The sequence below is a fragment of the Aspergillus sydowii genome (genome assembly GCF_001890705.1).
Source record: "Aspergillus sydowii CBS 593.65 unplaced genomic scaffold ASPSYscaffold_12, whole genome shotgun sequence".
In the NCBI taxonomy this organism is placed as follows: Eukaryota; Fungi; Ascomycota; class Eurotiomycetes; order Eurotiales; family Aspergillaceae; genus Aspergillus; species Aspergillus sydowii.
Genome location: NW_024467870.1, coordinates 1021972 through 1048517, shown reverse-complemented (window position 1 = coordinate 1048517; position 26546 = coordinate 1021972). Strand labels below are relative to the sequence as shown.

The window sequence follows — 26546 nt, the reverse complement described above, 5'->3', positions numbered from 1 at the left end:
TTGGTGGGGTTGTACGGTAATTCCTCAGGCACCAATGTGGAGATATGTACAACTAACCTACGGATAACTCCTGCAAGTACGTAGTAGTGTTGAAATATCAAGGCCCTCGGTAATCACTGCTTCACTGATTCTAGTGGCAAAAGAGGATTTACTTTAAACTATATAGTACTCAGTATCTCTAGTATTCACCAGTATACTATTCTTGCTTATTACTAGCGTGGCCTGGTAGGTCTATATAAAGACCTTAAACCTTCTATAGCTAGATAAAAAATCAATACACCTTTCTACCTTCTCATTTTCATACAAATAGTGAGTACGTAGATAGTAGTAGACTCGGTAAGTAATTACGTACCACTAAATGAAGAGGATATGACCAGTACTTCATTCAACTATATAACAAGTGTACTTATGACATACTTGCGGCTAAAATTGACGTACTAGGCCCTGAGGTCGACAATAGGTTAACTCTCTGGTGGGATACCGGGAGGGAATAGCCTGAATCTGTCAGACAATCTGGCAATCAATAGGGAGCTGGGTGCGTACTTGAGGAGCTCAAAATCTTGATATTTCCTCAAATAATTTATGCCTTTTCTGTACCCTTTCAGGATACAAGTCGGGTCGGGTTTCTTTATTTTTGCAGCGGTGGCATGCTTGATCACGGAGGGTGTCTGGATGTTTGGGTCGAATACCAGAATATCCGCGTTTCCTTGATCTCGAACCTCAAAACCGACAACGGTCATAGAGTGTCCTGTTAATTTTGTTGCGCCTTAGCGGATAAGTTCCCCGGCGAATATTCAGTCTATGTTCTCAAAGGAAAAAAAAAAAAAAAAAAAAAAAAAAAAAGAAAATAGATAGAGAGAGAGTGAGAGAGAGAAGAAGAAGAAGAAGAATCACGAACCATGATGTTGAAAATAAATAGGAGGGAGGTCCGTCAGAACGACATTTCCCACCTCATCCAAGGGGCACGCGCTTTTGAAGTAGGCGGCAATATTCGACAGTAGAGCGGTATGAGCCGGCATTTCCTCGGTCTTTCCGATACTGCTTGCTTCGCATCTGGTGATGTTAGTTTCTGCCAACATGCACCAAACATTTCTATTCAAACGTACTGGATTCCAAGGCTGAGAAAAAGAGCTTGTGCCTGTAGGTGTTTCAGAACGAGCAACGCCTGAATGAGATACGCCGCTGTCGGCTTACCTCGGAAGTGCCGATGTATTTCCTGGTCCCTTTGATACCTCCAGTCTCAGCCCTTCCCACACAATTATAACCCATGTCCCATGCTCGCTCTATCATATCCTGTAGCTGCAAAATTGTGGGCAAGGCCCCTGGAAAGTAGTCATTTCCACGGTCACGGGTTTCTTGCATATAAGACACCAGCATTTGGATGTTCCTATATCCGCAAAAACTTCCTTCTCTTGGCATCTTCGAGATGTGGTGGACATGAGCGCTGCATAAAAACGCACGCTGAACAGACTTGTCTTGTTTGCATAATTGAGCGAGCACCGGCACGACATTAGGCGTTTCATTTTCGATGATCGAATGCCTCGAGAGCTTGCCGTCCGGTGAGATCCTATTTACTTGAGATGCGGGGTTGCCCTTGTTTAGCATTCGGAGGAGCCAAGAAGGCATCTTCTTTTCATGCGCATAAGGACCTAGCTCTGAACGCTGTCCGAGATTTTGTTAGTATATATATAACAGTAAAAATAACAAAAATAAATATACAGACACCAGCGAGCAGAAGAGGGAGGTAACAAACGCACACCGAGCCTTTTGGTACTTCTATTGAGCATATTTTTTGGGGTGATCTGCGACGGAGGCTCAATCTGATCATTCCGTGAAGTATGGGGACTCGTAGACCTGTTTCTAAAGTCCCCACTGTTGACATGAGGTTGTCGCGAGTGTGTATATTGAGCGATAGGAGATTCTTCCAGATTTGTCATGTTATCAGCATGATATAGAGAACCTGATAGTTCGCCATTACTCCCATCCGCATACCCTGAAAATCGTATTGGTTCACTCTCTAGACCTGTTCTAAATATGACTTGAGGTGATGGTTTGGTTGGCTCTAACTTTGGTTCATTTTCAGACTTTGGTTCAATCTCAGGATGACAGTATTGGACATGCTGGAGAACAAAATCACCGTTCGGATCAAAGAAAGGACAAAATGGGCACGTTGAACAGCCTATACTTTGTGCATCCATCGCACCGGTAGCGGCAGGAAGTATGGGCGCGGACATGACCCTTGGTGTTTGATCATAGCTTGCACTTTATACAAGTATCTGGGATGGAATAATGGGAGAACAGGCGTCAAAGAAGTTGTCTGAGCAAGACGAGCCGCATTAAGGCACCAAGCATTGTATAACCTCCTCCCTGTTGGCCAATAATAAGAAACAACGCGAGTCCCCGACATCGTCGTCGTGGGGCTTGAGACCCGCAAGTTACTCGCGCGCCTTATTAATATCAAAAGATTCTGGTTCCCCACATGGAAGGCGGAAAAGGAAGAAGAAAAATTATGTCCTCCGCTTTCGCAACCCCGCCGGGCCACATAAAAGATTCCCGTTGCCGGACAGTCATACTTGCTCCAGACCAGGAACATACCTGCGATCTAGCCACTTCAAGATGAACGGCAATCTGCAGTCTAATTCAGATATTATATCTATTCTAAAAGATGCACCGGCGAACTCGACAAACAGCAATTGGGTTGTACAAAAGTTTGGAGGCACCAGTGTCGGGAAGTTTGCTCTCAATATCATTGATCGAGTTGTGCTGTGAGTCCTTTTCTTGGGCCGCGATTTTCATAGCTGGCAATCTAGCTAAACTGTTATTCAACCTAGTCCGAGCTTATCTGAACACAAAGTTGCCGTAGTCTGCTCTGCAAGGAGCAGTTCTACAAAAGCTGAAGGCACAACCAATCGGTGAGTCACACGGCAGCGATTCAGTATGCGAAAGGATTGCCGCCTAGGCCCCGGAGCTGCTTTTGCAGAAGAGACATTGATTTGATATATTGTTGAACAGATTACTCCGAGCCGCGCGCGACGCAGAAGATTCCCATTCGAAACAATACCTTTCCCTTATTGAGGCGGTCCGGTTAGAACATGCCGAAGTAGTGGAAACCCAGATCAGTTCCGACCAACTCAGAGCGCAACTTATCTCAGAGATTGACACCGAATGTGAAAGGGTCCTGAAGGTACTGGAAGCAGCTCAGACGCTTGGCGAAATCAGTGCGCGTTGCGTGGACAAAGTTATAAGCACAGGAGAAAAACTGAGTTGTCGCCTAATGGCTGCATTTCTTCAAGATCGGGGTGTTGACTCACAATATGTCGACCTCTCTGAGATAATCGATTTCCACATCTCAGGCCAAGGACTGGATCAAGGATTCTACGACAACCTTGCCGCTGCCCTTGGCCGCAAGCTCCGCAGTTGCGAGGATAAAGTTCCGGTCATTACGGGGTACTTCGGAACAGTTACTGGTGGGCTTCTTGATCAGATCGGGCGTGGGTATACTGACCTGTGTGCGGCTTTGGTCGCCGTTGGCATTCATGCTAAGGAACTTCAAGTATGGAAGGAGGTGGATGGGATATTCACCGCAGATCCGCGCAAGGTGCCCACCGCTCGTCTTTTACCAGCAATTACGCCCGCTGAAGCTGCTGAGTTGACATTTTATGGCTCGGAAGTGATTCATCCTTTTACAATGGAACAAGTCATTCGCGCCAAAATCCCAATTCGAATTAAGAACGTGATGAACCCGAAAGGGAATGGGACTGTAATATTCCCCGATTCCACCTACGAACTAGAAAGAACGACACCGGGACACGACCCGAGATTATTCCGTACGAGGAGCCCGAGCCTTCTGCAACGGCCGAAACGTCCAACTGCTGTTACTATCAAACACAACATCCTCGTCATCAATGTGCATTCGAACAAGCGCTCCCTTTCTCATGGTTTTTTCGCTGGGATATTTTCTGTCCTGGACCGCTGGAAATTGTCGATTGATCTAATATCTACTAGCGAAGTTCACGTGTCGATGGCTCTTCACTCCGAGAGACCGCTTTTGAACGGCGTGGGGAGAGATGAGTACCAAATCATCGATGAGGACCTTAAAGGAGCTTTGAATGACCTTCAGAGGTATGGAACGGTCGACATCATTCCTAGCATGGCCATTCTCAGCCTCGTCGGGAAGCAAATGAAGAACATGGTTGGCGTGGCAGGACGGATGTTCACCACTCTGGGTGAGAACAATGTCAACATTGAGATGATTTCTCAAGGTAAGCGTGGCCTTATTCAGGTTGTACTTGCACAAACTGACTAGTCTGGTCTAGGCGCAAGCGAGATCAACATCTCATGTGTCATTGAAGAGCGAGATGCAGACCGTGCTCTCAACATTATACATACGAGCTTATTCACGTTTCTAGATTAGAGAAATGCCTGGGGCCATCCCTTGGGTCTGTTCTTATCGGCCTTTTGTGCAGTTCAGCGAAACCCCTTTTTTGTCATAGGAGATATCCTATACCTCTATTCTTCCCTATTGCTTCTTTTCTTCTATTTCCTTTTTGGCCTTGAAAATCGGCGGCCTCGATGTCGTTTACGAGCATGTTACATGAAAGACACTTTATCGTTTAGGCTCTTCGGAACCTTTTTTTTTTTTTTTTTCCCCTTTCTTGCATGGCGGCGTTGTTGGTTTTCTGCCTGCTATTTCTGGTGAGCCTGACAGTCTACGTACTTTTTGGGTAAATAGATTTCTTTTCCCTTTTCTTCAGAGATGCTCATGAGCCTCGCTTATAGATCATATGTTATGTGGTTCGCTTTGTGGTACGTCATCACATTGCATATTGACCAAGAATCTTGTGGCATATTTGTAGATTGCTAGCCTGCCAGTTCCTGCCACTTATTACAAGTTACAACCAGTCAACCAAATCGACGCGAGATCGCCTCCTCGAAAGGGGTTTCGAATATAACTTGTTGCAATTTTGATTCATGATCAGCCTCTTGTGAGGGGGTTGGAATTAACTCGATTATCTAAACTCTTCTACCGGAAATAATGCTCAACATCGCTCCTTACATTTCCGAGACGAGGCAGAGGAAGTTGAGGCCCGGGAACCCTAGTTTTCAGTGGAGTGGGACGGGATCCCTTGATGCATGAAGGAGGTACGGATACTACAAGTAGTCAAGTAAATATAATTTGTATTAGGTTCAAGGGGATGTGTATGGCCCTCGTCGAAGTAGGGAGCATGCGCCTTGGCTATACCCTAGCATGACCTGTGATGATTGACCGTCTCTCATGCTTCTCCGAAACAGATTTACTCGTAAGCACGGAGTCGTGACTACGGAGAAGTGAGTATGCGCTCCGAGTTCAATCGCATTGAAATCTCTCTCCTTGGCACAAGGTCGGGGCCTGCGTTTGGGCTTTGAAAGTTTGGAGGGAAGACACCAACAATTATCTGCCGAGATCACCAACACTGGGATGGCTTTTGGTGGCGGTTGGCGGATCATCGTGCAGCAAGGAGAGCCACTCGTTAGCCACGCTCTAGATCTCCTACCTCTATTTCAGGAATAGCTTTGATTCCTTGGAAAGTTGAAAAACGGGCGTGGTATTGTAACAATATGACAATACCCGAACCTCGAACAATTGGATGCCGCCCTTAAAACTGCCCTGGAAACGCGCGACGCGCCCGCGTCGTAACCATACCATACGATCGGGCCAGTCGTGTCGATATCAACATCATCAGGCTTTCAGGCTCGTCTCTCTCACATTCCCCAATTCAACTAAATCCATTCTATTCTTCAGAAAGTATCTTGCACCCCCCCCCACTTGGGCTGTGCAACCTTACCAAGGCAAAACGAATTTGATTAAAAGTCGAATCGCCCGCGTTCCAGATTACCTCGCCCCTCAAATCCCTTCCATTCTCCATCTCCTTCGTGTCCACGACTACCAAAGCTGCCTGCCGCATCTTCCTGTCATCGTCATCTCCCAACGACTTGTTTCCTCTCTCGCTTCGACAGTGCCGTTCTGTGTAACGAGAACCAGCAAACCTTGCTCCCATCTAGCTCTCAATCTACGCGCTACCACCACTGCGCTAGAGTCGTCTTCTATTCTACGTCAGCCATCGGGACAAGCGACGACAAGCAAGAAGTCGATCACGGAGCAGTTTTTCTAATCATCTCTCATCGAATCGCGTAAACGGGTTCTAAGCTGGCCCGGAACGGAGCTAGTCTGACAGCATTACCATGAGCCCGAAACAACCCGTACAACGAGTCCCGGAAGCGCGTTCATTGTATGATAAGGCGACAACCAAATCACGGCCTCGATTGGAACCATCGCTGTTACCTCTGAAGAATGTTGAAAGTTCATCACTAGATCAAGATTACATCCTCAATCCGACTTCAATCTCACCCAACAAAGTGTCACCCACGAAAGCCTGTCGCGACCCACGAACTTCAGTCCCAGCTCAAGGGCGATTGGGGTTTGTCCCGATCACTGCCCCCGCAGCTCCTGCATTTACTACAGATTCTCCGATTAAAAAAATACCGTTTGACACTTACATTCATCCGACTACCTCATCCGTTCCAATGCCGCATTCTGCTTTGTTCACCACATTCTCCAGTGTCAACACGGAAAACCAATCTTCATTAGAACATCAGGGCGCAGATGTGTCTTCGGCAGAAAATTTTGCTGATTTTCCTGAGCCGTCTCTGCTCGCCAAGCAGTCCCTCAAACGATCACTTTTGGAAGCGGCACCATTGAAAGAGCGGTCAAAGAAACAGAAGCGGGAAGAGATTACCACAATACGATTACCAGAGCCCCATGAACTGCCACCAATCGAAGACGACGGCACGAAGCCTCCCTACAGTTACGCGACTCTCATCGGAATGTCAATATTACGTGCTTCTAATAGAAGATTAACCCTGGCGCAAATCTACAAATGGATATCAGATACATTCTCATACTATAAGAACAGTGATCCGGGCTGGCAAAATAGCATTCGCCACAACCTCAGCCTGAATAAGGCGTTCATTAAACAAGAACGCCCGAAGGACGATCCTGGAAAAGGAAACTATTGGGCCATTGAGCCGGGCATGGAAGCACAGTTTATTAAAGACAAGCCCTTACGCCGAGCGACGATGTCCAGCATTCCCCTACCTGTCGTGCCACAGCAGGAACCTGTACACCAACAGGGCTCAAGCACTACCACTTGGGCTGTACCGCCACCCTCGCAGCCTCCTGTGACACAGAGCTCTAAGCAGGTGGATTTGTCTTCTGATGCCACTCTTCCTGCATCTGATCCTGCTCTCCAGGATGACGCAGGCGACGAGAGTGCAAATTGTGCAATCAAAATTCCCCCTCCAAGATCTTCGCCTCCACAGCCAATTCATTCGTCTCCTCCCGTTGCACCACCCCGATTCACGCGTCCCGGAACTCCGCCAACACCTTCGCATCCTGCTGCTCCTAGCAATGGCCCTCGGCATCGTAAACGAAAATCAAACGCCATGAATGACAGTGGCTACTTCTCGTCAATAGAATCCTCTGCGATGCGGTCAAACAAGGCTAGCCATATCTTGACATCTGACCTGGATATAGAGCCGCCTCGCATTAAGCGCGGACGGGCGGAAGAAGAGATTGCGCGAATTCGAAGCTCCTCACATGATGTCAGCCCAAGTCATTCTGGATATATGAAGGAAACCGGCATAATTGTCGGGTCTTCGCCTATCCGCAACGAATATATCAGCATGCTGCCACCTCCCATTACACCTTTAATCAAATTCAAGAAGCCTGCAAAACCTCCGCCATCAGTTTCCCCAAACACTAACCTTCGAAATCACCGCAAGAAGATCCAGCAAATGGTCAACTCGCCCATTAAACATTTAGGTCTCACCGAAGATGACCTTCCATGGAGTCCTGCCTTCAATATTCAGGATGAGACTTACACTCCACATGATAACCTCCACACTTCGTTCGACGTGTTTGCCGACGCCACGGCGGACCATATATCCAACCCTGCTTATGGTTCCCCCGAAAAGCGCTCAATCAAGCGGAGCCGAGCAGATGCAAACGGTTCTGGTAGCAACGTACTATCAGATATCACTGCAATGAGCGCCAACAACCGGGTTGGGGGCCAAAAATCCTTATCACCTAGCAAATCAAAGGGCATCCTTTTCCCAGAGTCACCATCAAAACTACCTGACCCTGGACGCTTCATTGATACTGCGCACGATGATTTTTTCTCGTTCCATCTTTTCGACGACAGTCCTCAAGAGGTTGACGGCGTAGATCTTTTGCAAGGATTTCAAAAGATTGGAGGTTCAGGAAAGGACGACTCGTCGAGACCTCGGCCTCATGTCTCGCGGCCTCAGCTCCAGCGAAGCGGTAAGGCGCTGTTCTGAGACTCCATGTCTAGTTTGTGTTTCCCCGCCTGTTTTCGATCCAAGGAGCTTGCGCCATCGACGCAAGGGTCCTATTTCACGCGAATTCTGTTTCAAATTCTTCTATTTATCTACTCCTCTTCGCCTTTGCAGCCGGCGTCACTGGTTTTGGTGGCGTCCGTATCCTCTAATACCTAGTACCCCTTCGGTTCCAAGGTCACGGTTTGGTGTTTCAGGGCTATTCTCGATTTCTGTTCAACTTTTGGCGCTTGTTTATCGTTCTTCCTGGTGTTCTTGGGGAAGGCAAAGTTTGGTGTTTCGTGTTTAGCTGGCCTCGGAACGATCTTATGATGACCTTTATGATGATATTTGCTAGGATGTACATGAGTATGCAACGTTCATATGAGCTTGTTGTTTCACGTGATTGTTATTACAACCGTCACTTCCCGTGTCAGGCGTATTTGTTATTGAGAATGCTATTTAATCGTACACGGCATTTGTGATTATGGAAATCACTCGTAGTAGTTATAGATGGAACACTTATTTGTGCAGGCTTGAGGTTACCATCGTGCCCTCGAAGCGAAGTCAAATATGGCCATATTTGATGATATCCTTAGATAAATGAATAATGATAACCCCAAGCGTCCAATCCCTGGTGGATGGAGTATGCCGGACGAAAGCGAGACCCACGATCTTGGCCAACGACACCCGGCCGGCGAAATTGACGCAAAAAGAAACCTTCTATGGACGGTCAATGTTCAAATTTGCGTCCATCAGCAGACTCCTGAGTATGTCGGACTCAGGTTTCGAAGATCAAGCCGATATCCCGAACCACCTGTCACGTTTGGCAGGCACTTCCGTTTTCCCAGAAGAGAAACACACCGAAAGCCTCGATGCAATTCTCCAATGGCGAGTGCGGCCAATATAATGTGCGGGCACGACCCAAGATTATGGTACCTTAGTCACTACTGGCACAGCCTCGGCATCCACAGCTAACACACTGTATTATTTGATCCTCTTTAAGTTGGGCCTTAGGCACCCGGCAAATGCAAGTAGCGTTAAAGTTCGTTTCCTTTGTCTGAATGCAACGGAGACAACAAAGCTACATGAAACGTTAAATCGAGTACCTGATCACGGCCACTGGTTTTGGGTAAGTTCATACCTTTTCATACCCTTGCTTCTTCCACTTCGCGATCAAGTTCGAATCCGCATAGCCATTCTTCAAGAGCCAGTCGTAAAGTTGTTTCGATATAGCCTCTTTCTCATAATATAAGTCATAGATGTATCTTGACCCTATCATCCACGGCGATAGTATTAGCTTAGCTGAACTAAAACACCTGTATCCAAATGAGGTGCGGCTATAGAGCGGCGGACTCACGCTGGTGGCTAATCTGGAAAATGGGCCAGAGCACCTCGTGTTTCTTCTTGCCCTCATGCGGTGCATTTTCGGCATCCTTCATCTTATTGCTGAATTCCAAGAGCGTGTCTTCGATGTCATCGAAGCCTGCTGGGGGTGGTTTGCGATTGCGAGATGTGCGTACTGGGGGCATCTTTCAGATGAGCGTCCCTTGAGAGAATGAATGAATGAGAAAGATGAAAAAGAGCAAAATGCGAAGCTCTGAAATAGTGGGGTTTGGACGAAAAATCACCTGGAGAAGATAGCCAAAAGGACGTTATCGGATACGCAGATTGCTCACCGCCTCCATTTCCAACAAGCCCGATGTCATTTTTTCGGCGACGGCAACCAAGAATACCAGATCAAGAGCCTCTGCCTCGTTTTTCCCCAACTTCTTGTTCCCCAATCTCATTACACACCACCACCCTTACGGTACGATCCCTTATATCCACGTCAAAATGGACCAGTCCCTCGACGTCTCAAAACTCAGCGATGCCGACAAGAAGGAGCTGAGCCAACACCTTCAAAACGAATCCCAAAAAGCTGCTATCCAGCAAAGTATGCCACCTATCACTTGAATTAATCTTGATACCTTTTATCTCTCATTACAATTGTCGTCTTTGGTTGTATATTCGGGCTAATGCATGCCTTGTTATTTTCTAGACGTCCATCACCTCGCAGACACCTGCTGGAAGAAGTGCATTACCTCGAAGATTACATCTGGTCGCCTGGATAAGAATGAAGAAGCCTGTGCATCAAACTGTGTTGATCGGTGGATGGACACGAACCTTGCTGTACTGAAGCACTTGGAGACTCTCCAGAAGCAATAAAAAGAAATTTTCCACTTGGGTACAGTATGTGCTGCGATCCAAGCGAGTGGATGATGCAGTTAAATTGGCTTGATAGCTACGAGGATACTTATCGTTACATAGCTGGAATGATATCAATCGTTCCGTAATGATTTGATAGATCCGGGAGTGGACTGTTCGGCGGGTGAGTTCCGGATAATATGTACTATATCAATGGAGTGATTATCCCTAATTATACCAAATTTCACTTTGCTAGTTGCGTATTTCACTAGGAAAAAAGTCCCCATTATTTTGTAGCAAAATTGACGTACCATAAGACTAAGTTTCTAGCGCTTTTCATAACTACTACTAGCCTCGGAAGATTCGTGTTTTAAGCTCTTTTAGACTTCTACACATGGAAATTTCGTGCATCAAATTCTTTTGTTTTATTCATTCAGCCATTGTATCACACAACTGGAGCTAAGTGCATGGCTGATATCCATGCCACCGCGCAAAAGAAAACCGTTTCCCAGACCCAAAAGACAATTAATCACTTAGACGATAGCAAGCTTGGTAGCAGCAATGTCGAGAGCGTCAACATCAGGGGTAAGGCGAGCGAAGGCCTTCTTCAGTCCATCGGGTCTATAAAGCATTGATTAGACACAATTCACGCTCATTAAACACAATATTCCGGAACGTACCTGACGAGTGTGTTGACCTTGACAGTGTCAACATCGTAGAGCTTCTTGAGAGCGGCCTTGATCTGGCGCTTGTTTGCCTTGACGTCCACGATGAACACAAGGGTGTTGTTCTCCTCAATCTTCTTCATGGCGCTCTCGGTGTTCAGGGGATAGAGGACGATCTTGGCGGCGTCGAGACGGGGAAGGTGAGGGACGGACTTGCGGGGGTACTTAGGAGTCCGGGACAGCTGTAGGGTCTTGGGACGGTGGAAGGTAGTTGAGGTGCGGATCTTGCGAGTCTTGTGCGCCTGGTTGAATCGGATAATTTTTTAGCCAGAGTTCTCAAAAGGTTGTTTGATTCGAGATTGGTATATAAACGTACGCCTGCACCCTTCAAGACTGCCTTGGCAGCAGCGCCAGCCTTGTCGCTGGGCTTCGACTTGCCTGTTCATGAAACGGAATGTAAGCGATTTGTATAGACGAGTATAAGTTCAGGCCCAACTGCCGTGTCTTCGAACGAAAAAAAAAAAAAAAAAAAAAAATTAAACTCTTCAGGAACAAAAGACAACCCATGTGCGAGGTCCCATTACATTCATCCCGTCGTATATAGCGCGGGACGAGTGTGAACAGTGGGAGGCTGAGAAGTCCCATTTGGCAACAACTTCTTGATCTCGCACACATCTCAAAACTGGCAAGAAATATTGCAAATTATATCTGAATCGCTCGACTGTGCATACCTGTCTTCTTCTGTACGGGTGCCATGGCTGTCGTTTGGCGCTGTTGTCGTGATTGTCGCAGTGTCGAAAGTCGAATTGTTCGAAGTGTCTTCGCTTAGCAAAAACCCTCGCAGTGCCGACTGTGTGGGTCACCTGACCAGCCCTCCTCGAAATCCTTGGCATATTCTCCACATATTGACCACCGCCTTGTTTTCAACTGGCAAATAAAGAGGCGGTCTATAATTTTTGCAACCAGGCTGAGAATCGGCTCTTGTCTTGCGTTGATGACGATTGGCTGAATTTTTTCATTCTCTAACAACAACAATTCTTGGGCATACATCAGACAACATGCCTATAAAGAAGCAGAAGAACAACCGTCCCGTACTGCTATCTCGCACCCGTCCTCCAACAGTCCGAAAGAAGCATGCCGCCTTGTCAGCAAAAGCAACACGGACTCTCATACGTTCCCATCACAAGCTTCTCAAACAGCGGACCCAGGCACTAAAAGTTGGCAACAACGATTTAGTTGACAAAATCGACGCCCAGATAGAATCAAATGGCGGCTTAGAAAGCTATCAGATTGCAAGCAAACTCGGTCAATCGCTTGACCGGGGGGGCGACTCTAGCAAAATCCTTGTTGATTGGATAAATATTCGCTTGGACGTCTTGAAGAATACTTCTTCCAAGCTTCGAGTCCTCGAGGTCGGTGCACTCAGCACCAGGAATGCTTGTTCTCAGAATGGACATCTTGATGTCACGAGAATTGACTTGAACTCCCAGGAACCTGGGATCTTGAAGCAGGATTTTATGGAACGGCCGCTTCCGCATAGTGACGACAATCGGTTTCATATTATTAGCCTTTCTCTGGTGTTGAATTATGTCCCAGATCCAGTTGGTCGAGGAGAAATGTTGAAACGTTGTGTAGCTTTCTTAACAAGAGCACCACTGTCTGGCTCCTCTATATCTATCGTACCTAGTTTGTTCTTGGTACTCCCTGCACCTTGTGTGATAAACTCCCGGTATCTCACACAACAAAGACTACAAGACATCCTGACAAGTATGGGGTTCTCTTTGGCAAATCACAAGCAAACGTCAAAATTAATATACCAGCTTTGGGAGTTTAGTCGAAGCTACGAGCCCAAACAGTTCAAAAAAGAAATTTTGAACCCAGGAAAAACAAGAAATAACTTCGCAATCGTGGTGAAAGATGGGAATAACTGAAAGTGAACATGCATTTTGTTGTCCACGGTGATACAGCTTATTTCGAAAGAATCATCTCCTGCGGCAGGAACGCCCAAACGGCCCCGATTATTGCTAGAACTGAAGACGCGATCAGAAGAGAGCAATCCAAAATCCCCTCTTTCGGATCGATCCCCTTCCCTAATTTCTCAGATAGAACGGAAGGGGCAGAGTATTGCATACGGTGAACCACAATGCGGAACCCACCAACACCATTATCCTATTAAAGGACGGGAAACAGATTGCCATCAACAAAATGACAGCCACGACCAGTATTCGAATCAACGCCTTCGATATCTGGCGAAACAACATTTCTTGACTCCCACGGTTGGTACTTAGCCCAACGCACGGCTCGAAGCCGCGGAGAACTTCGAAGGTAGCAACAAGTGGCCAGCAGCTGCGTTTTGTTAGCGATATTGAGTCCAGGATACTAGTAGAATCAACGAAAGCAGGCCAGTCTCACTTAAGGGGTACTTTAGTGATGAAAATTATAGTGATAGAAACCATAATGCACACGTGCAAGAACTCTGGGTATTCCTCTCATTGTCAAAATGCTTGCTGTAACTTCGTCTCGAATCACGATTCCGAACATCATCCAGCCAGGGATAAAGGGAATGGACATACTAGATGTGCAAGAGAGTATGCCCAGAATTCTCGTAGCTGTGCACTGCTGTCGCCACCTACTAGGCATAAATGATATCTAGAATCGATTGCCGCTGGTAGGTACTAAAACGACCTCTCTCGACGGGTTTATGTACCCGATCATTGTTCTCCAGGTATCTGTGGCATAGGGCACTGTAGATTGTCTCATTGTTTGGCAGTATTGGGTTTACGGTATTGCTAAGCTCGAGCACACGGATGTATTGAGTCCTAGTAAGTATTATCTGTTATCAAACGTCATGGACATATAGACAGCAAAGAAAACTTGATGTGCTCACGCCCAATCCCGACAACCCATAAACCCACGTCCATCGAATACAAAGAAGAAGTTCGTCATTTGCCGGTTTATTGGAGGTTTTACGAACTGACGCAAAGTAAGCTTGCCGGTACCGAGCTGGAGGTTGAAGACCTGCACAGCCGAGAGGGAAGCATTCCATAAGCAATGGTCTTCACTCGAAACTGAACTCTCCCCCTTTTTCTGTTGGACCAGCTCCTGTGGCCGAGGCCACGGGGTCCAAGGAAATTCTGACACCGGTTGTCCCCACTGCGGCGTCAGGCGTGCCAGAAATGATTGTTTTCCTAAATATTAGTCGGATAGCAACATGGTTTTTGATCTTCTGCTCGTATTCGGGTTGTCCCCCTCTAGCAAGTTGACTTCGCCATAATCCAAGATTTCGACGAAGCAGCTTTGAATACTCTTGTTTAGCAGCGAGGTACACGTTCACCGTTGTAAATAACGTCACTTTGGGCAGGAGCGGGAGGAGTGGGCGGCTTTGGGGGCGTTTCTGGACCAAGTCCCATAACCCTTCTGGACGACCTGGTGTGCATGATGGTCACGGGCAACGAAAATCTGGCATGCAGCGTGGGAAGACGGTTGCGGCTGAGGAAGAGGGAAAGATAATAAGAGGGGGGTTTAAATACCAGCAGGTACGCTAACAACATTGATGGCAGAGGCGCAAACCTCACTCGAGGTAGTAGTCAATTGACTCACTACCCACCCAAGCAAATGCTACCTATTCGACTGCTTAATGTTAGAAGACCCAGGGCTCGACAATCCTACTGGAAGTACTACTCAGTGTAGGGAGGCCAGTGATTATGCCTTATATGTAGAGCATCAACATCATCTGCAAGCCATGGGCTGATCGAACGGGATCTGGAATGATAATGATATCTGTTAGCAGCCCCCAGGTTGACATAAGACGCGACATATAGACGATGTAGATGTGGAATTTTACTGCGACATTGTAAAAGAAAGAAAATTTATTCTGATTAGTATCCTGGTTGTCAGCAGACACCTATCCTAAACCGCTCTTCCATCAACCTAGATCTCGCTGAGAACAAAAAGGGTGAGCATATGCCTTCCGTAGGAATACAAATATACTGGCTTACCCGATAGATATCTGGTTAAAACTATAAACTCGAAACATAGGCTCCAGGTTCCTCGAGGTGCCGAGTGGGATAGTCCTCCGAATGGGAATGGGCAAAGGGTGCTTATACTTCGTGTCCAAAGGCCAGCTGGCAAAGCTCGCTGGGAGCACACCCGTGATATCAAAATCGATTACCCAGAGATTCCCAGACTCTTCCCAGACTCGTCCACAGGGAAGTTCTCTTGGTAAATATCGCCGTAATAGCATAATAATGGCTCGTCGCTGAAATCAACCGTGTCATAATCCTGACCACTCCCAGAGCTGAGAGTTTGAAGAAGCTATGGAGTTGTAATTAGCGATAGACATACATCCTTCTATAGGCAATATGCACTCCACCGGACCAATATTAAAATGCTTCTTCGCATCGTAAATCACCGCGTGGAATGCAGAAAACCTAGACAATTAATGGAATCCTGCAGCTGTTGCACCGAAGTATATAATTTCGCTGCCTCTCGATCTTTTCAAAACATATGTCTGATATATCCGCCCGGTGGCCCAAAGCTTCCAAAGACTCCTGGCGGTGGCTTCACGGCGATTAGCTCGGCCAGCGCCTTCGCTCGCTCTTCGTCGGACGCAAAGCGATGGACATTGATGTACTCCATCACAAGATACGCGCTTGCGCTATTATCTGGGAGCCACGCATGGTAAAATTCCGGGATGCGGATGGCCGATTGGGGATTTGCGCTTATATGGGAGTAAAAGAACAGGTGAGCATGGGCTTCGGCCATTTTAGCATTGTTATACTTGACAAAGAAGCTCTTTTCATTGGCCGTAGTGTATGTGAATGATTACAACCAAGACCTTTCTGGCGGCACAGTTTAACAACTTGGTCTTTAGAGGGTAGATCTGGGACAGACGGGTTGAATATTTCCTTATCAGTGACAATCATATTGAACGCTTAGTGTTATCAAAACGCGTGAAGTTGAAGCGAAGCAAGCCTTATGTTCACGCGAATTTATTGCGCACGGTACAAAGCGGCGTAAGCTTTCAAATCAGGTTGGTTTATGATCAGGCTGGGTGTGTTAACACCGCTGACAGTGGAAGCTTGTCACATGAACATTAGACTCAATATTAACGATTCCAACGTCTAGGAGTACCTGCGGTTTTGGAACCTCTCGTGTTTCGGCGGTCAGGTAATTCTAAAGATATTAAGGACTTCTGGCCTTGAAGCCAATTGTATTTCCAAACCTTAGTGGTTAAACTCTCGACTAATCGGGAAGCCTGAAAACGGGTCGGGTCGACTGGGGGTCACAGCCTCATAGGGTACTATTAGGAAATTATCACAGGGAACTATTCCCTTTCAGAAATATAATCTACATTAAGTTTAGTGTATTACTAAACCCTAGAACGAAATTGTCACCGGCCGCCATCGCCTGAAGGGTTGCGAAATTGGATGAGCTTTTTCATTCATATATTCCTTCTTTATAGCTTCACCACCCCTTTCTACCGAGTTATCAAGAATAAATAATTGTAAAAGAAGCGAAGGGTCACGGGTTTTATACCTGTTTAGTGGAACTCTTCATCAAAAACAACCATCAGCGACCAACTAAGAATTAATACCGGGGGGATTATTATTCTTTCTTCTTTAACAATATGTTACTTATCTGGCGAGTATTCCTCTTATATGATGTCTTGACTGGTCGGAATAATATTATTCCAGTCGAAGGCTACCAGTTAGAGGAGCGGCCCTGCCACCCGGGGCGTAGCAAATTGGCCACTTGATGGGTCATATTATTGGAATGGCGCTTCCCAAGCCTGTCTGTACCATCCTCATCAGAGTATTTTCATCCATTTTGATGACCGCTAGATGTTTCTGGTAATTGCCGTAACCACACACGCAAGCAGAGATGAGTGAGCCAAACCTCTGTAGTGGCAATGTACATTATTAGATAATCAGGGACATGGAGTTCTGCCTCATTAAACTAAGTTAGCTAACTAACTAACCTGATTCCTAGCGAGCTTACATCATCCGTCATAGGTGCCCTCATAAATTACAATGCGGCTGCCACCCCACTGTGCCTGACGAATTTTGTTAAACACCCCGCTGGACTTGGACGGCAAATCTCCCAGCCTCAAGGTATGTCACGTCGTTTATCCCTATTTTTATTTCCAGTTTAAGGTGGCCTGTTCTTGACTTAGTATACCGTGGCAAACCCCTTCTCCTCAATTAGTCTGCTCATGGAAGCCCTCTTTCTCTCAAGTCATGGCACTAACTTTGGGTCAAGAACCAGGTGGCCAATCTACAAGATTCAAACTAGGGCCATACAGCACCGTTGCCCTCCTCCAAAATGAGCGCGGTCCAGCAGGCGAATGAGGCGGAGAAGAATATCGAGATATGGAAGATCAAGAAGCTCATCAAGCGGCTTGAGGCTGCCCGAGGAAATGGAACGTCAATGATTTCTCTCATCATCCGTACGTATCTCGTTTTATAATAACCGGTATTTGGTGAGTCACTAACACCGGCACTTTAGCTCCTAAAGACCAGGTATCCCGAGCAGCAAAGATGTTGGCTGAAGAGTTTGTCAGTTTTATCCTCGACCCCAATAGCGGACATGGATAGCATCTAATATTCGTGCATAGGGAACTGCTTCCAACATCAAATCTCGTGTAAACCGTCTCTCTGTGCTCTCCGCCATTACGTCTACCCAGCAACGCTTGAAACTCTATAACAAAGTTCCCCCGAACGGCCTAGTTGTGTACTGTGGTGAAATCATTACTTCTGAAGGAAAAGAACGAAAAATTAACATCGATTTCGAGCCCTTTAAACCAATCAACACGTCTCTTTACCTCTGTGACAACAAGTTTCATACAGAGGCCCTGAGCGAACTGCTTGAGTCTGACCAGAAATTTGGTTTCATTATTATGGATGGTAACGGTGCACTCTTCGGTACCTTGAGTGGCAATACAAGAGAAATCCTCCAAAAGTTGAGCGTTGACCTACCTAAGAAACACGGCCGTGGTGGTCAGTCTGCCCTGCGTTTCGCGCGTCTTCGAGAGGAGAAGCGTCATAATTATGTCCGAAAGATTGCCGAGTTGGCTGTGCAGAATTACATCACCAACGACAAAATTAACGTTGCCGGTCTCATCCTCGCCGGTTCTGCCGATTTCAAAAACGACTTAAACCAGTCCGATATGTTTGACCAGCGACTTCAGGCGAAGGTTATCAAAGTCGTTGATGTATCATACGGGGGAGAGAATGGTTTCAACCAGGCGATCGAGCTCTCATCTGAGACTCTAAGCAATGTGAAGTTTGTTCAGGAAAAGAAGCTTATCGGAAAATACTTCGAAGAAATCAGTCAAGACACAGGGAAAGTCTGCTACGGTGTCGAGGATACCCTCAAGGCCCTAGAACTAGGCGCGTGCGAAACCCTGATCGTGTACGAAAACTTGGAGATCACTAGATGGGTTCTTAAGAACTCCGAGGGCTCCGAGGTGACCGTTCATACCACCAAGGCTCAGGAGGAGAATAAGGAGTTTTTCCTTGACAAAGAAACTGGCGCAGAAATGGAAGTTGTGGACCAAGGTTCCTTCCTTGAGTGGCTGGCCGAAGGATACAAGGACTTTGGAGCCACGTTGGAGTTTGTTTCGGACAAGTCTAGCGAAGGAAATCAGTTTGTTAAGGGCTTTGGTGGTATCGGAGCGATTCTCCGGTACAAGGTTAATTTCGAACAACTCGCTGATTATGATGACGAGGATGAGTTCTACGACGGTAAGCGCAATTAGTCCCATTTTTTGTCGATTTTGTGCTAACAATAACCTTTCCAGATTGACGGTTCAGCGGCCTCGCAGGGAGCGAGGATGAAAGGCCAGAAGTTCCCAAGACGGATCTTTTGACGGCTCGCCCGATGCATTATAAACGCGGCTCGGAAGGCGAAACCGTAGCTTTCGCGGTGGATACCGTGATGCGACCTGGACAAAGCTTTGTGCAGCTGCTCAGAGGTATGCTTCATATCTTCAGCAACCTGATGTTTTGCTTTTTTAACACGTTCTAGGGCCATCCAACCTCCGTAACATGGTCACCGGTGTTGCCTACACATTCCAGGCCAACGACTAGGTGTAATTCGCAAAAGGATGGTGGATTCGTCACGCATAAATCTACAACCATTCACACCGCGAATTGTTGCGCTTATGCGTTTTGAACTAGCAGTTAAATTGTTTTGTTCTGGCAACCCTCTGGAGCCAGAGTTGCTCTCGTTTATGTTGAACTTGCGTCATATTATTTTACTCTAAAGAAAAACCATTTTTTACAAATAGACATTTTTTTTATGGTCCTCCATAACATAAGTGTAAAAGGTGTCTAGCTTTCTAGGGCAGTTGTTAGGGAGAAGGAGATGAGAGTACCATTACGTATAAATAAATTCTGATATATCAACCAATGCTAATTCTATTGTCAGGTAGTCACAAGCCGATTCGCCCATGTTCCCAGGTGCTTGCAATTCTCAGTGACCATCGTCAGACGATTCATGATTCCTGGTACAACTTCCTTGTTCTGATCGGTCTCACTTTCTACCAGGAACACATATTTCCAGGCTTGTAATCGACTTGGTCGCGTACTTATGCTGGTAAGATTCATCCCATAGTCTTTGAAGATCAGCAATGCATCCGCCAGTGTCCCAAGGGTGTCCTGGGGAACCATGAATGAAATCAACGTTTTTTCCGTTTTTGGGACAGTCAACGTCTGTTTCTGGACAATCGACTGTCCGGCAGATTCAGGATGATAGTGAGTCAAATGTTTTGACTTCACATTCTTCAGCACTAAGAAACGCGTAGTGTTATTGGTTATGTCCTCAATTTCTTCCTCCAAAACATCCAGGCCATAATGCTGCCCCGCAAAGCCACTGGCTATGGCGGCGTTGACCTCGGTTCTTGTATTCAACACAGTCTCGCCAGCCCTTGATGTCGACGATACATCTTGCCTTTCCACACCTCTGAAATGTTCTCCTAAGAATTTCTCGCATTGACCCCATGCCTGCGGATGTGTGTAAAGCTTAGTGATGCAACTGTAGTCACGTTGCCCTGGAGGAAAGAGGCCCTTTCGAGCCAAAAGACAGTGATGTACTGTAAGATAATATTCGCTGCACACTTTCACGTCGCTGTAATCGTCATTGCGATCCACGAGGAGATCTAGTGTTTGAACAACTGATCCGTTCGTTGAGTTTTCGAAAGGAACAATAGCATAGTCCGCCCCTCCATTCTGAACGGCAGCGATAGCATCCGCAAACGATAGACAAGGTATAAGCTCAACGGAGTTCCCAAATGTCTCAACGGCGGCCTGGTATCCTTAATTAACGACGCCGAAGGGCTTCAATTGCGGATTGGTTGTGCCTGACCTGGTGTGAAAACGATGCCGCGGGCCCTAAGAACGTTACTTTGGGAGGAGCCATGGAGTCATGAACGGGTCTCGCTTTCGATTTTAGTGATAATGAATGGCTCCCTGCTTTGGCTGAGGCCCGATGCAATGAGGCTTTGGAGTTCGCGCATTATTTCTGTCTTAACCCAACCTGCAGATCATTTGTGGGATGCTCTAGCCTGGGGTACCGGTATTGTTAGACAAACAAGTCAAACTTCCGCCGCAGACCCGTGGAATAATGTTAGTTATATGGGCCTTTCGAGATTGTACAACTACTGCCATGAAACTACCGCCATGAAAATGGCAACGATATCAAGGCCTCTAGGCGTAACAAATCGACGAGGCAATTTTTTTGCGAGACGAGGGTATACCTCCTCGTTACCGGAACGTTTATACCAAGATTTGACATCCCGCCAACTTCCTCTATTCTTTGATTATCTCCATCCTCAGCCCTCTCACCTCTTGGATTTAACATTAACAGGCCTCTTTCCCAAATTAGACCAATTCTCTCAAACACAAACCAATCTTCCAACTATCATTCGGCCCTCACCTTTACCACCAGCCCACCACCTAGTCTACTTCCCTCCACAAGTCACACCATCCCAGCTCTTACCCGACGGCACTGATACCCTACATTCTCCTGGTGCGCCTTTCAATAGGCGACTATGGGTCGGCGGTGGGGTTCAATTTGCAGCTACAAATAAGTTAATGCTAAGCGGCCACCGCGCAGTATGTATTGAGGGAATCCGCGATGTTATTGTCAAAGGCCAAAAGGGAGAAGAGAAAATATTTGTCAATATAGAGAGGCGAATAAACACCGTGGGAGAAGATGAGACTGAAAATGACATAAGGAAACGAATATGGAGGAGTGATAGCAAGGATATGGGAGAGCACGCGTCAGTCGTCGAGGACAGGACTCTGGTGTTCATGCGCGATAAAACTGCCGACCAATTAGACCAGGATAAGGCGAACTTCTCTCAGGTCCCCAAAACAATTAAATGTGTGTAGAGCTCAACCAATGCTAGAGAGTGAAGCAGCTAACCCGCTCTGACGCCACAAAAGCTCCCACAAACCCGAAGTTTCGCTATCAGATCAAGCCTACTAGGGCGCTACTTTTCCGATTCTCTGCCCTAACCTTCAATGCACATTTAATTCATCTGGATAAGGTCTACACACGAGACGTCGAAGGCTATCGAAACCTGCTTGTGCATGGTCCTTTGACGTTGACTCTTCTTCTTACGGCCCTCCGCCGCCACCTACATGGGACGGGCCTGACCATCAGCAACATTGATTACAAAAATCTGGCACCGCTCTATATGGAAGAAGAGTTGGCTATCTGTGGCAAGCCAAAACCAATCAGAGATAATACCTGGGACGTCTGGATCGAGGCAAAAGACGGAGGTGCGGCCGTCCGAGGCATTGCTCACGTTGGCGGCGTTGCACCCGACGCTTCATATCACTAGCAAGCTATGGAAAAAGTGTACACCTTAGTACTAGCTTTTAGTAGACACCTTAAAGATACTCAAGACACCCACTAATCATACGACATACAAAAGCAAACTTTCTATTGCCAATTACTACAGTATCACACACATAGTCTACGTTTTATGCATCATGTGACATAGCGGTAGAACAGCCGTCTCGATTATTATCTCAATGAAATTAAAATAGCAGTGCAGATACTGTTTACCTCTAGACAAACGAGAAGACCATATTTCACTCTTATGTACTGTGGGTCGGCAAGGCTCTAGCGGAACGGAATAATAATCTACCAAAAAGGCCAGACAGTCGCTTAAATGTCGAGGTCGATCTTTTTTTTTTTCTCCCTTTCTTCTCAGCCATCGGCTTTGGCCATTTGTTGACCCACAAACAACAACGTTGTGGTATCTGGACACAGAATGTGGTGTCAAGAACGAGGCTAATATCACGGATCCGGACGTTCAATTTGATAAATAGATCGTTATTTGAATTTGTTACTTATCCTAGCAGCAATGGATGACTTTCGGGCTCTTCCTCCCGTCGCCAGGTATGCATCATCCCCATCAAGAGGTCGTTTCTTTTCTAACTTATGGTTCAACCAGGACAATTACTGCACTCACATTTATAGAGTCGGCCTTAGTTCACAGTCAATCCCTCAGCTATTATTTTGTCCCCTTTATCCCTCAACTTCTCTTCAAATTTCGTCCCGAGATATGGAGATTATGCACTCCGTATCTCTTGACCGACCCAAAGCTGAATTTTGTGTTTGACCTCTATTTCAGTATGCCGGTCAATATGAGGTTTTCTTGTTGTTTGCGCTAATGTACCGTAGTGTACACATATTCCAGCAGACTTGAATTTGGCTCGCCTCGATTTAGCAATCCAGGAAGCTTTTTCGTCTACGTGTTTTTCATTGCGTCTGTCATTATGGTAAGTCCAAGGTATCCTGGTAGAATGTATCTACCAGGTAAATTATCATTCATTATCCCTGTTATACACTCTACTTCTTGCACTCTGCTTCATACGTTATATCAAACCTCGCATATCTGCCCGCCCAGCCACATTCTAGCTGAAGCGGTTCCTGGAACCGAGGAAGATCACCCCTGCATTGCATATGGTACCTACTTCTTTGATCCTTACAGGGCCATGTACGTGTGGGTAAGGTGGGACTACCAGTGAGATAGCCTGCGTAATAAACCAGTTTACGCAGGTGGTTTTGGTGCCCTACACTACTCTAGACAGTGCTCTCCTACATAGTCATGTACATGACTTGTAACATCTCTGCCTTCCCACTCAATTGCAGCCACGCCAGATTACCCCGGCCAATGCTAACAGCGTGAAGCTTACCGCAGGATTTTACTTGGGAGCCGGGGTATTCACGCAGGGTGAGTTTGTTACGAGATTTATATCTTATCTGATGCTAATTCCGCTCAGCCTTGATCCTGGCATTCGCCTACACATACTCTCAGGATAACAAGGGTACTAGAACCATGTTCTTCGTAGTCGAGATACCCACCTTATTCCTGCCATGGGCGAGGCTTGCCCTAACTTTCGTTATGAAGGGGTGGTACTCCGCGTCAATTGAGTTCACAGGAATAGTGGCTGCTCACTTGTATGACTTTGTGACCCGCATATATCCAACTTTTGGTGGAGGTAAAAACTATATTGTCACACCAGCATTCATTCAAAGATGGTTTACTGGGTCGTTGCGAGGAGGCCGGGAACGCGTGTACGGTCAAGCCTACCGGCCACCGAACGAAGGAGAGAATGCTCCCCGGGGTTGGGCGTCGTCTGTTCGAACTGCCTGGGATAGCAGAGGCTCAGGACGCAGACTCGGTGGAAATTAGAGCGTGTACCTAGGTACCGGTCATAGACCATTAGCAAACTTTGCAAAATAAGTGAATTTACAATATAGTATAAGTTCTTGATCTTGAAACCTGTATGAATGTTTTTTTTTTTTTTTTTCCCTGCCAGAAAATAACATGTATTCTAAATTTCATAAATATATGAATAATTCATTAACAATTCCCAATTTTCTCTTGAGCTAGGTGGATCACACGTGACCAGCAGCATTATATTCGCTAACCCGATTGGTCACTGGAGCTCTTGTCGCACTTGAAATTTTTCTGGATCTTCTTCACTCGGAACAGAACAAAATCTTGGGCCCAGGGAGTGCATTTCTCGTACTTTTCCTCAACACCAACATTCAGCAGTCTTCCTTACCTACAGTGAGCCAGCCTGTTATTAATAGCAGTCGCAATGGCCATGGAAGCGGTGGACTACACAATCAAGCCGGAGGCTTCAACCTCCAACATTAGCACGGAAGACTGGCCGCTGCTGCTAAAAAATTATGAAAAGCGTATGTCTTGTTAATCCTCTTCTTCAGTCACTATAACTCTTTTACGTGGATTCTCGTTCCATTTGCCAGGAGTAGCCGTTACTGATCTCACTCTTTAGTCATGGTCAGGACTGGACATTTCACACCCATTCCCGCCGGTTCCTCCCCTCTCAAGCGAGATCTGAAGTCGTACATAAACTCCGGTGTTATCAACCTCGATAAGCCCTCAAACCCGTCCAGTCATGAAGTTGTTGCTTGGATGAAGAGAATACTGAGGTAAATCTTGTCTTGAGGAATCATTCTAAACACAAATGTGCTAAAATATCCTTCTTGAAATAGGGCGGAAAAGACTGGGCACAGCGGTACACTTGATCCTAAGGTCACCGGTTGCTTGATTGTTTGCATTGATCGTGCTACTCGTTTGGTTAAATCCCAACAAGGTGCCGGAAAAGAGTATGTTTGTGTTATCCGCCTCCACGACAAAATTCCTGGTGGAGAGGCTCAATTCAAGCGCGCTCTCGAAACTCTTACTGGTGCTCTCTTCCAGCGCCCACCATTGATTTCTGCAGTCAAGCGCCAGCTTCGTATCAGGACAATTCATGAGAGCAAGCTCTACGAGTTCGATAATGATAGACACCTTGGTGTTTTCTGGGTCAGCTGTGAAGCTGGTACTTATATCCGTACCCTCTGTGTTCATCTTGGACTTCTCCTTGGTGTTGGTGCACACATGCAAGAACTGAGGCGTGTGCGAAGTGGAGCTATGGATGAAAACAAGGGCATGGTCACCCTGCATGATGTTTTGGACGCGCAGTGGCTATACGACAACCAGCGGGATGAAACCTACCTGCGCAAAGTCATCAAGCCCTTGGAGTCTCTTCTCACAACTTACAAGCGTATCGTTGTGAAGGACAGCGCAGTGAACGCTGTCTGCTACGGTGCCAAACTCATGATTCCTGGTCTCCTGCGTTTTGGTAAGCTATTCGATTTAAGCGCTGGTACAGTGAGTTCAGGTTGCTAAACTCAATTACAGAGTCCAATATCGAGCTCGGTGAAGAGGTTGTGCTTATGACCACCAAAGGTGAGGCTATCGCAATCGGCATTGCTCAGATGTCAACCGTGGAGCTTTCTACCTGCGACCACGGTGTCGTTGCCAAGGTTAAGCGTTGTATAATGGAACGCGACCTTTACCCTCGCAGGTGGGGGTTGGGTCCCGTTGCGTTAGAAAAGAAGAAGCTTAAGTCGTCTGGAAAACTCGACGTAAGTAAATTTAATTCTGCAGGCATGAAATCCAGCTATACTAACCTTAATCCCAGAAATACGGACGAATGAATGAAGCCACGCCGGCCAAGTGGAAGTCCGAATACAAGGATTATAGCGCGCTAGAAGAAGAAGGCTCTGCACAACCCGCTGCTGAAGCGGCTCCCAAGGAAGAATCCTCGCCTGAGCAAAACGATTCTAAGATGGAGATTGATGACTCAAAGGAGGACGATGAGAAGAAAAAGCGCAAGCGACATGAAGGCGAGACCGCTGAAGAGCGCGCTGAGCGTAAGCGCAAGAAGAAGGAGAAGAAGGAAAAGAAGGAGCGAAGAAAGTCCAAGCAGGAGAAGGACGACAGCGACGAGAGTGATTAAGTCGTTCCAGGAATTCGCTTGCCAAATTCTGACCCTCGTCGTGGCGAATAAATATTCGCTTCCGACGGTGCGATTCTCGGGCAGGGTTCCTGTATCATATTTCTTTCTTTTATTGGAGTCTTGGGATGAAAAGGGAATGAGTTTTAATTTGTCTGGTTTCTACACATGTCATTGTCCATAAATCGCGCAGCTAGTTATAAAACATGTACCAGATTCTGTTTTAAGACAAATACGCCACAATTGAATGTAAAATTCGAGTTGAACTCGATGTAAAGGGCGAAGATGAGCGAAGTGTACGAAGCAGTTCGACTTTACTTGAAGCTGGCTCGGGTGTTGTGACCTATCCGCGCCGACCGACCGACCAACGGCATACTTTCTTCCCAACGCCGACCCATTATCGACTCGCTGCAGCAATCCAACACTACCTACCAGATCTTTATATATATACACCCATTTACAACCTCGCCCGTTTCCCAGAGATCACGGA

The 26546-nt window shown here is 46.6% G+C and overlaps 13 protein-coding genes across 13 annotated transcripts; 7 read left to right on the top strand and 6 right to left on the bottom strand.

Moving 5' to 3' along the window:
* Positions 1 to 103: 103 nt before the first annotated feature.
* ASPSYDRAFT_49524 (C78 family peptidase) lies at positions 104 to 2475 on the bottom strand. The gene is made up of 6 exons (XM_040847850.1): positions 1758 to 2475; positions 1195 to 1662; positions 1107 to 1138; positions 899 to 1053; positions 544 to 748; positions 104 to 495 (listed from the first exon to the last, which is right to left on the bottom strand). Exons 1-6 carry the CDS (start codon positions 2232 to 2234, stop codon positions 462 to 464), a joined length of 1371 nt encoding a protein of 456 aa, XP_040699130.1. The 5' UTR covers positions 2235 to 2475; the 3' UTR covers positions 104 to 461.
* A 26-nt stretch (positions 2476 to 2501) lies between these two features.
* Positions 2502 to 4647, top strand: ASPSYDRAFT_209815 (aspartate kinase). The gene is made up of 4 exons (XM_040843967.1): positions 2502 to 2765; positions 2832 to 2912; positions 3013 to 4262; positions 4317 to 4647. The coding sequence occupies exons 1-4, from the start codon at positions 2617 to 2619 to the stop codon at positions 4412 to 4414; spliced, it is 1578 nt and encodes a 525-aa protein (XP_040699129.1). The 5' UTR covers positions 2502 to 2616; the 3' UTR covers positions 4415 to 4647.
* A 1575-nt stretch (positions 4648 to 6222) lies between these two features.
* Positions 6223 to 8376, top strand: ASPSYDRAFT_159020 (forkhead box transcription factor; the record flags this gene model as incomplete). The annotated part of the gene is made up of 1 exon (XM_040842783.1): positions 6223 to 8376. The coding sequence occupies one exon, from the start codon at positions 6223 to 6225 to the stop codon at positions 8374 to 8376; it is 2154 nt and encodes a 717-aa protein (XP_040699128.1).
* Positions 8377 to 9313: 937 nt separating this feature from the next.
* On the bottom strand, positions 9314 to 9905 carry ASPSYDRAFT_158987 (BUD31 family protein; the record flags this gene model as incomplete). Its single annotated transcript, XM_040842777.1, has 3 exons — positions 9314 to 9457; positions 9518 to 9648; positions 9734 to 9905. 3 exons carry the CDS (start codon positions 9903 to 9905, stop codon positions 9314 to 9316), a joined length of 447 nt encoding a protein of 148 aa, XP_040699127.1.
* A 164-nt stretch (positions 9906 to 10069) lies between these two features.
* ASPSYDRAFT_49521 (Tim10/DDP family zinc finger protein) lies at positions 10070 to 10842 on the top strand. The gene is made up of 2 exons (XM_040847849.1): positions 10070 to 10309; positions 10415 to 10842. Exons 1-2 carry the CDS (start codon positions 10210 to 10212, stop codon positions 10579 to 10581), a joined length of 267 nt encoding a protein of 88 aa, XP_040699126.1. The 5' UTR covers positions 10070 to 10209; the 3' UTR covers positions 10582 to 10842.
* Positions 10843 to 11047: 205 nt separating this feature from the next.
* Positions 11048 to 11983, bottom strand: ASPSYDRAFT_49519 (60S ribosomal protein uL23; the record flags this gene model as incomplete). The annotated part of the gene is made up of 4 exons (XM_040847848.1): positions 11048 to 11181; positions 11241 to 11527; positions 11602 to 11663; positions 11957 to 11983. Coding segments are annotated over 4 exons (464 nt in total), but the record flags the coding sequence as incomplete, so codon positions are not given.
* A 300-nt stretch (positions 11984 to 12283) lies between these two features.
* Positions 12284 to 13156, top strand: ASPSYDRAFT_159240 (25S rRNA (adenine2142-N1)-methyltransferase; the record flags this gene model as incomplete). Its single annotated transcript, XM_040842807.1, has 1 exon — positions 12284 to 13156. The coding sequence occupies one exon, from the start codon at positions 12284 to 12286 to the stop codon at positions 13154 to 13156; it is 873 nt and encodes a 290-aa protein (XP_040699124.1).
* Positions 13157 to 13235: 79 nt separating this feature from the next.
* On the bottom strand, positions 13236 to 13847 carry ASPSYDRAFT_461890 (uncharacterized protein). The gene is made up of 2 exons (XM_040847168.1): positions 13638 to 13847; positions 13236 to 13571 (listed from the first exon to the last, which is right to left on the bottom strand). Exons 1-2 carry the CDS (start codon positions 13679 to 13681, stop codon positions 13316 to 13318), a joined length of 300 nt encoding a protein of 99 aa, XP_040699123.1. The 5' UTR covers positions 13682 to 13847; the 3' UTR covers positions 13236 to 13315.
* Positions 13848 to 15392: 1545 nt separating this feature from the next.
* Positions 15393 to 15989, bottom strand: ASPSYDRAFT_93314 (uncharacterized protein; the record flags this gene model as incomplete). The annotated part of the gene is made up of 3 exons (XM_040852818.1): positions 15393 to 15539; positions 15598 to 15655; positions 15730 to 15989. The coding sequence occupies 3 exons, from the start codon at positions 15987 to 15989 to the stop codon at positions 15393 to 15395; spliced, it is 465 nt and encodes a 154-aa protein (XP_040699122.1).
* A 1063-nt stretch (positions 15990 to 17052) lies between these two features.
* On the top strand, positions 17053 to 19518 carry ASPSYDRAFT_49513 (translation termination factor eRF1). Its single transcript, XM_040847847.1, has 6 exons — positions 17053 to 17338; positions 17487 to 17673; positions 17733 to 17782; positions 17842 to 18970; positions 19027 to 19200; positions 19254 to 19518. The coding sequence occupies exons 2-5, from the start codon at positions 17550 to 17552 to the stop codon at positions 19029 to 19031; spliced, it is 1308 nt and encodes a 435-aa protein (XP_040699121.1). The 5' UTR covers positions 17053 to 17338; positions 17487 to 17549; the 3' UTR covers positions 19032 to 19200; positions 19254 to 19518.
* A 54-nt stretch (positions 19519 to 19572) lies between these two features.
* ASPSYDRAFT_49512 (prephenate dehydratase PHA2) lies at positions 19573 to 20800 on the bottom strand. Its single transcript, XM_040847846.1, has 2 exons — positions 20592 to 20800; positions 19573 to 20533 (listed from the first exon to the last, which is right to left on the bottom strand). Exons 1-2 carry the CDS (start codon positions 20643 to 20645, stop codon positions 19652 to 19654), a joined length of 936 nt encoding a protein of 311 aa, XP_040699120.1. The 5' UTR covers positions 20646 to 20800; the 3' UTR covers positions 19573 to 19651.
* Positions 20801 to 20911: 111 nt separating this feature from the next.
* Positions 20912 to 23937, top strand: ASPSYDRAFT_61010 (uncharacterized protein; the record flags this gene model as incomplete). The annotated part of the gene is made up of 7 exons (XM_040849930.1): positions 20912 to 21611; positions 21800 to 22012; positions 22601 to 22637; positions 22693 to 22890; positions 22969 to 23020; positions 23443 to 23475; positions 23560 to 23937. 7 exons carry the CDS (start codon positions 20912 to 20914, stop codon positions 23935 to 23937), a joined length of 1611 nt encoding a protein of 536 aa, XP_040699119.1.
* A 400-nt stretch (positions 23938 to 24337) lies between these two features.
* On the top strand, positions 24338 to 26524 carry cbf5 (pseudouridine synthase CBF5). Its single transcript, XM_040840083.1, has 5 exons — positions 24338 to 24449; positions 24548 to 24704; positions 24768 to 25423; positions 25459 to 25685; positions 25742 to 26524. The coding sequence occupies exons 1-5, from the start codon at positions 24350 to 24352 to the stop codon at positions 26057 to 26059; spliced, it is 1458 nt and encodes a 485-aa protein (XP_040699118.1). The 5' UTR covers positions 24338 to 24349; the 3' UTR covers positions 26060 to 26524.
* The last annotated feature ends 22 nt before the right edge of the window (positions 26525 to 26546 follow it).

Bases quoted from the DNA above. Each gene is read 5' to 3' on its own strand.
- ASPSYDRAFT_49512 (XM_040847846.1), bottom strand. From the start codon at position 20,645: ATGGCTCCTCCCAAAGTAACGTTCTTAGGGCCCGCGGCATCGTTTTCA. The intron at 20,534-20,591 runs GTCAGGCACAAC...TAAGGATACCAG, and splicing joins CGGCATCGTTTTCACACCAG to GCCGCCGTTGAGACATTTGG.
- ASPSYDRAFT_461890 (XM_040847168.1), bottom strand. From the start codon at position 13,681: ATGGTTTCTATCACTATAATTTTCATCACTAAAGTACCCCTTAA. The intron at 13,572-13,637 runs GTGAGACTGGCC...AACAAAACGCAG, and splicing joins ATCACTAAAGTACCCCTTAA to CTGCTGGCCACTTGTTGCTA.
- ASPSYDRAFT_49524 (XM_040847850.1), bottom strand. From the start codon at position 2,234: ATGTCCGCGCCCATACTTCCTGCCGCTACCGGTGCGATGGATGCACAA. The intron at 1,054-1,106 runs GTACGTTTGAAT...TAACATCACCAG, and splicing joins TTTCTCAGCCTTGGAATCCA to ATGCGAAGCAAGCAGTATCG. The intron at 496-543 runs GTACGCACCCAG...TGACAGATTCAG, and splicing joins CAAGATTTTGAGCTCCTCAA to GCTATTCCCTCCCGGTATCC.
- ASPSYDRAFT_49513 (XM_040847847.1), top strand. From the start codon at position 17,550: ATGAGCGCGGTCCAGCAGGCGAATGAGGCGGAGAAGAATATCGAGATA. The intron at 17,674-17,732 runs GTACGTATCTCG...CCGGCACTTTAG, and splicing joins AATGATTTCTCTCATCATCC to CTCCTAAAGACCAGGTATCC. The intron at 17,783-17,841 runs GTCAGTTTTATC...ATTCGTGCATAG, and splicing joins AGATGTTGGCTGAAGAGTTT to GGAACTGCTTCCAACATCAA.
- ASPSYDRAFT_209815 (XM_040843967.1), top strand. From the start codon at position 2,617: ATGAACGGCAATCTGCAGTCTAATTCAGATATTATATCTATTCTAAAA. The intron at 2,766-2,831 runs GTGAGTCCTTTT...TATTCAACCTAG, and splicing joins ATCATTGATCGAGTTGTGCT to TCCGAGCTTATCTGAACACA. The intron at 2,913-3,012 runs GTGAGTCACACG...ATTGTTGAACAG, and splicing joins GCTGAAGGCACAACCAATCG to ATTACTCCGAGCCGCGCGCG.
- cbf5 (XM_040840083.1), top strand. From the start codon at position 24,350: ATGGCCATGGAAGCGGTGGACTACACAATCAAGCCGGAGGCTTCAACC. The intron at 25,424-25,458 runs GTACAGTGAGTT...ACTCAATTACAG, and splicing joins GCTATTCGATTTAAGCGCTG to AGTCCAATATCGAGCTCGGT. The intron at 25,686-25,741 runs GTAAGTAAATTT...CCTTAATCCCAG, and splicing joins AGTCGTCTGGAAAACTCGAC to AAATACGGACGAATGAATGA.
- ASPSYDRAFT_49521 (XM_040847849.1), top strand. From the start codon at position 10,210: ATGGACCAGTCCCTCGACGTCTCAAAACTCAGCGATGCCGACAAGAAG. The intron at 10,310-10,414 runs GTATGCCACCTA...GTTATTTTCTAG, and splicing joins AAAAGCTGCTATCCAGCAAA to ACGTCCATCACCTCGCAGAC.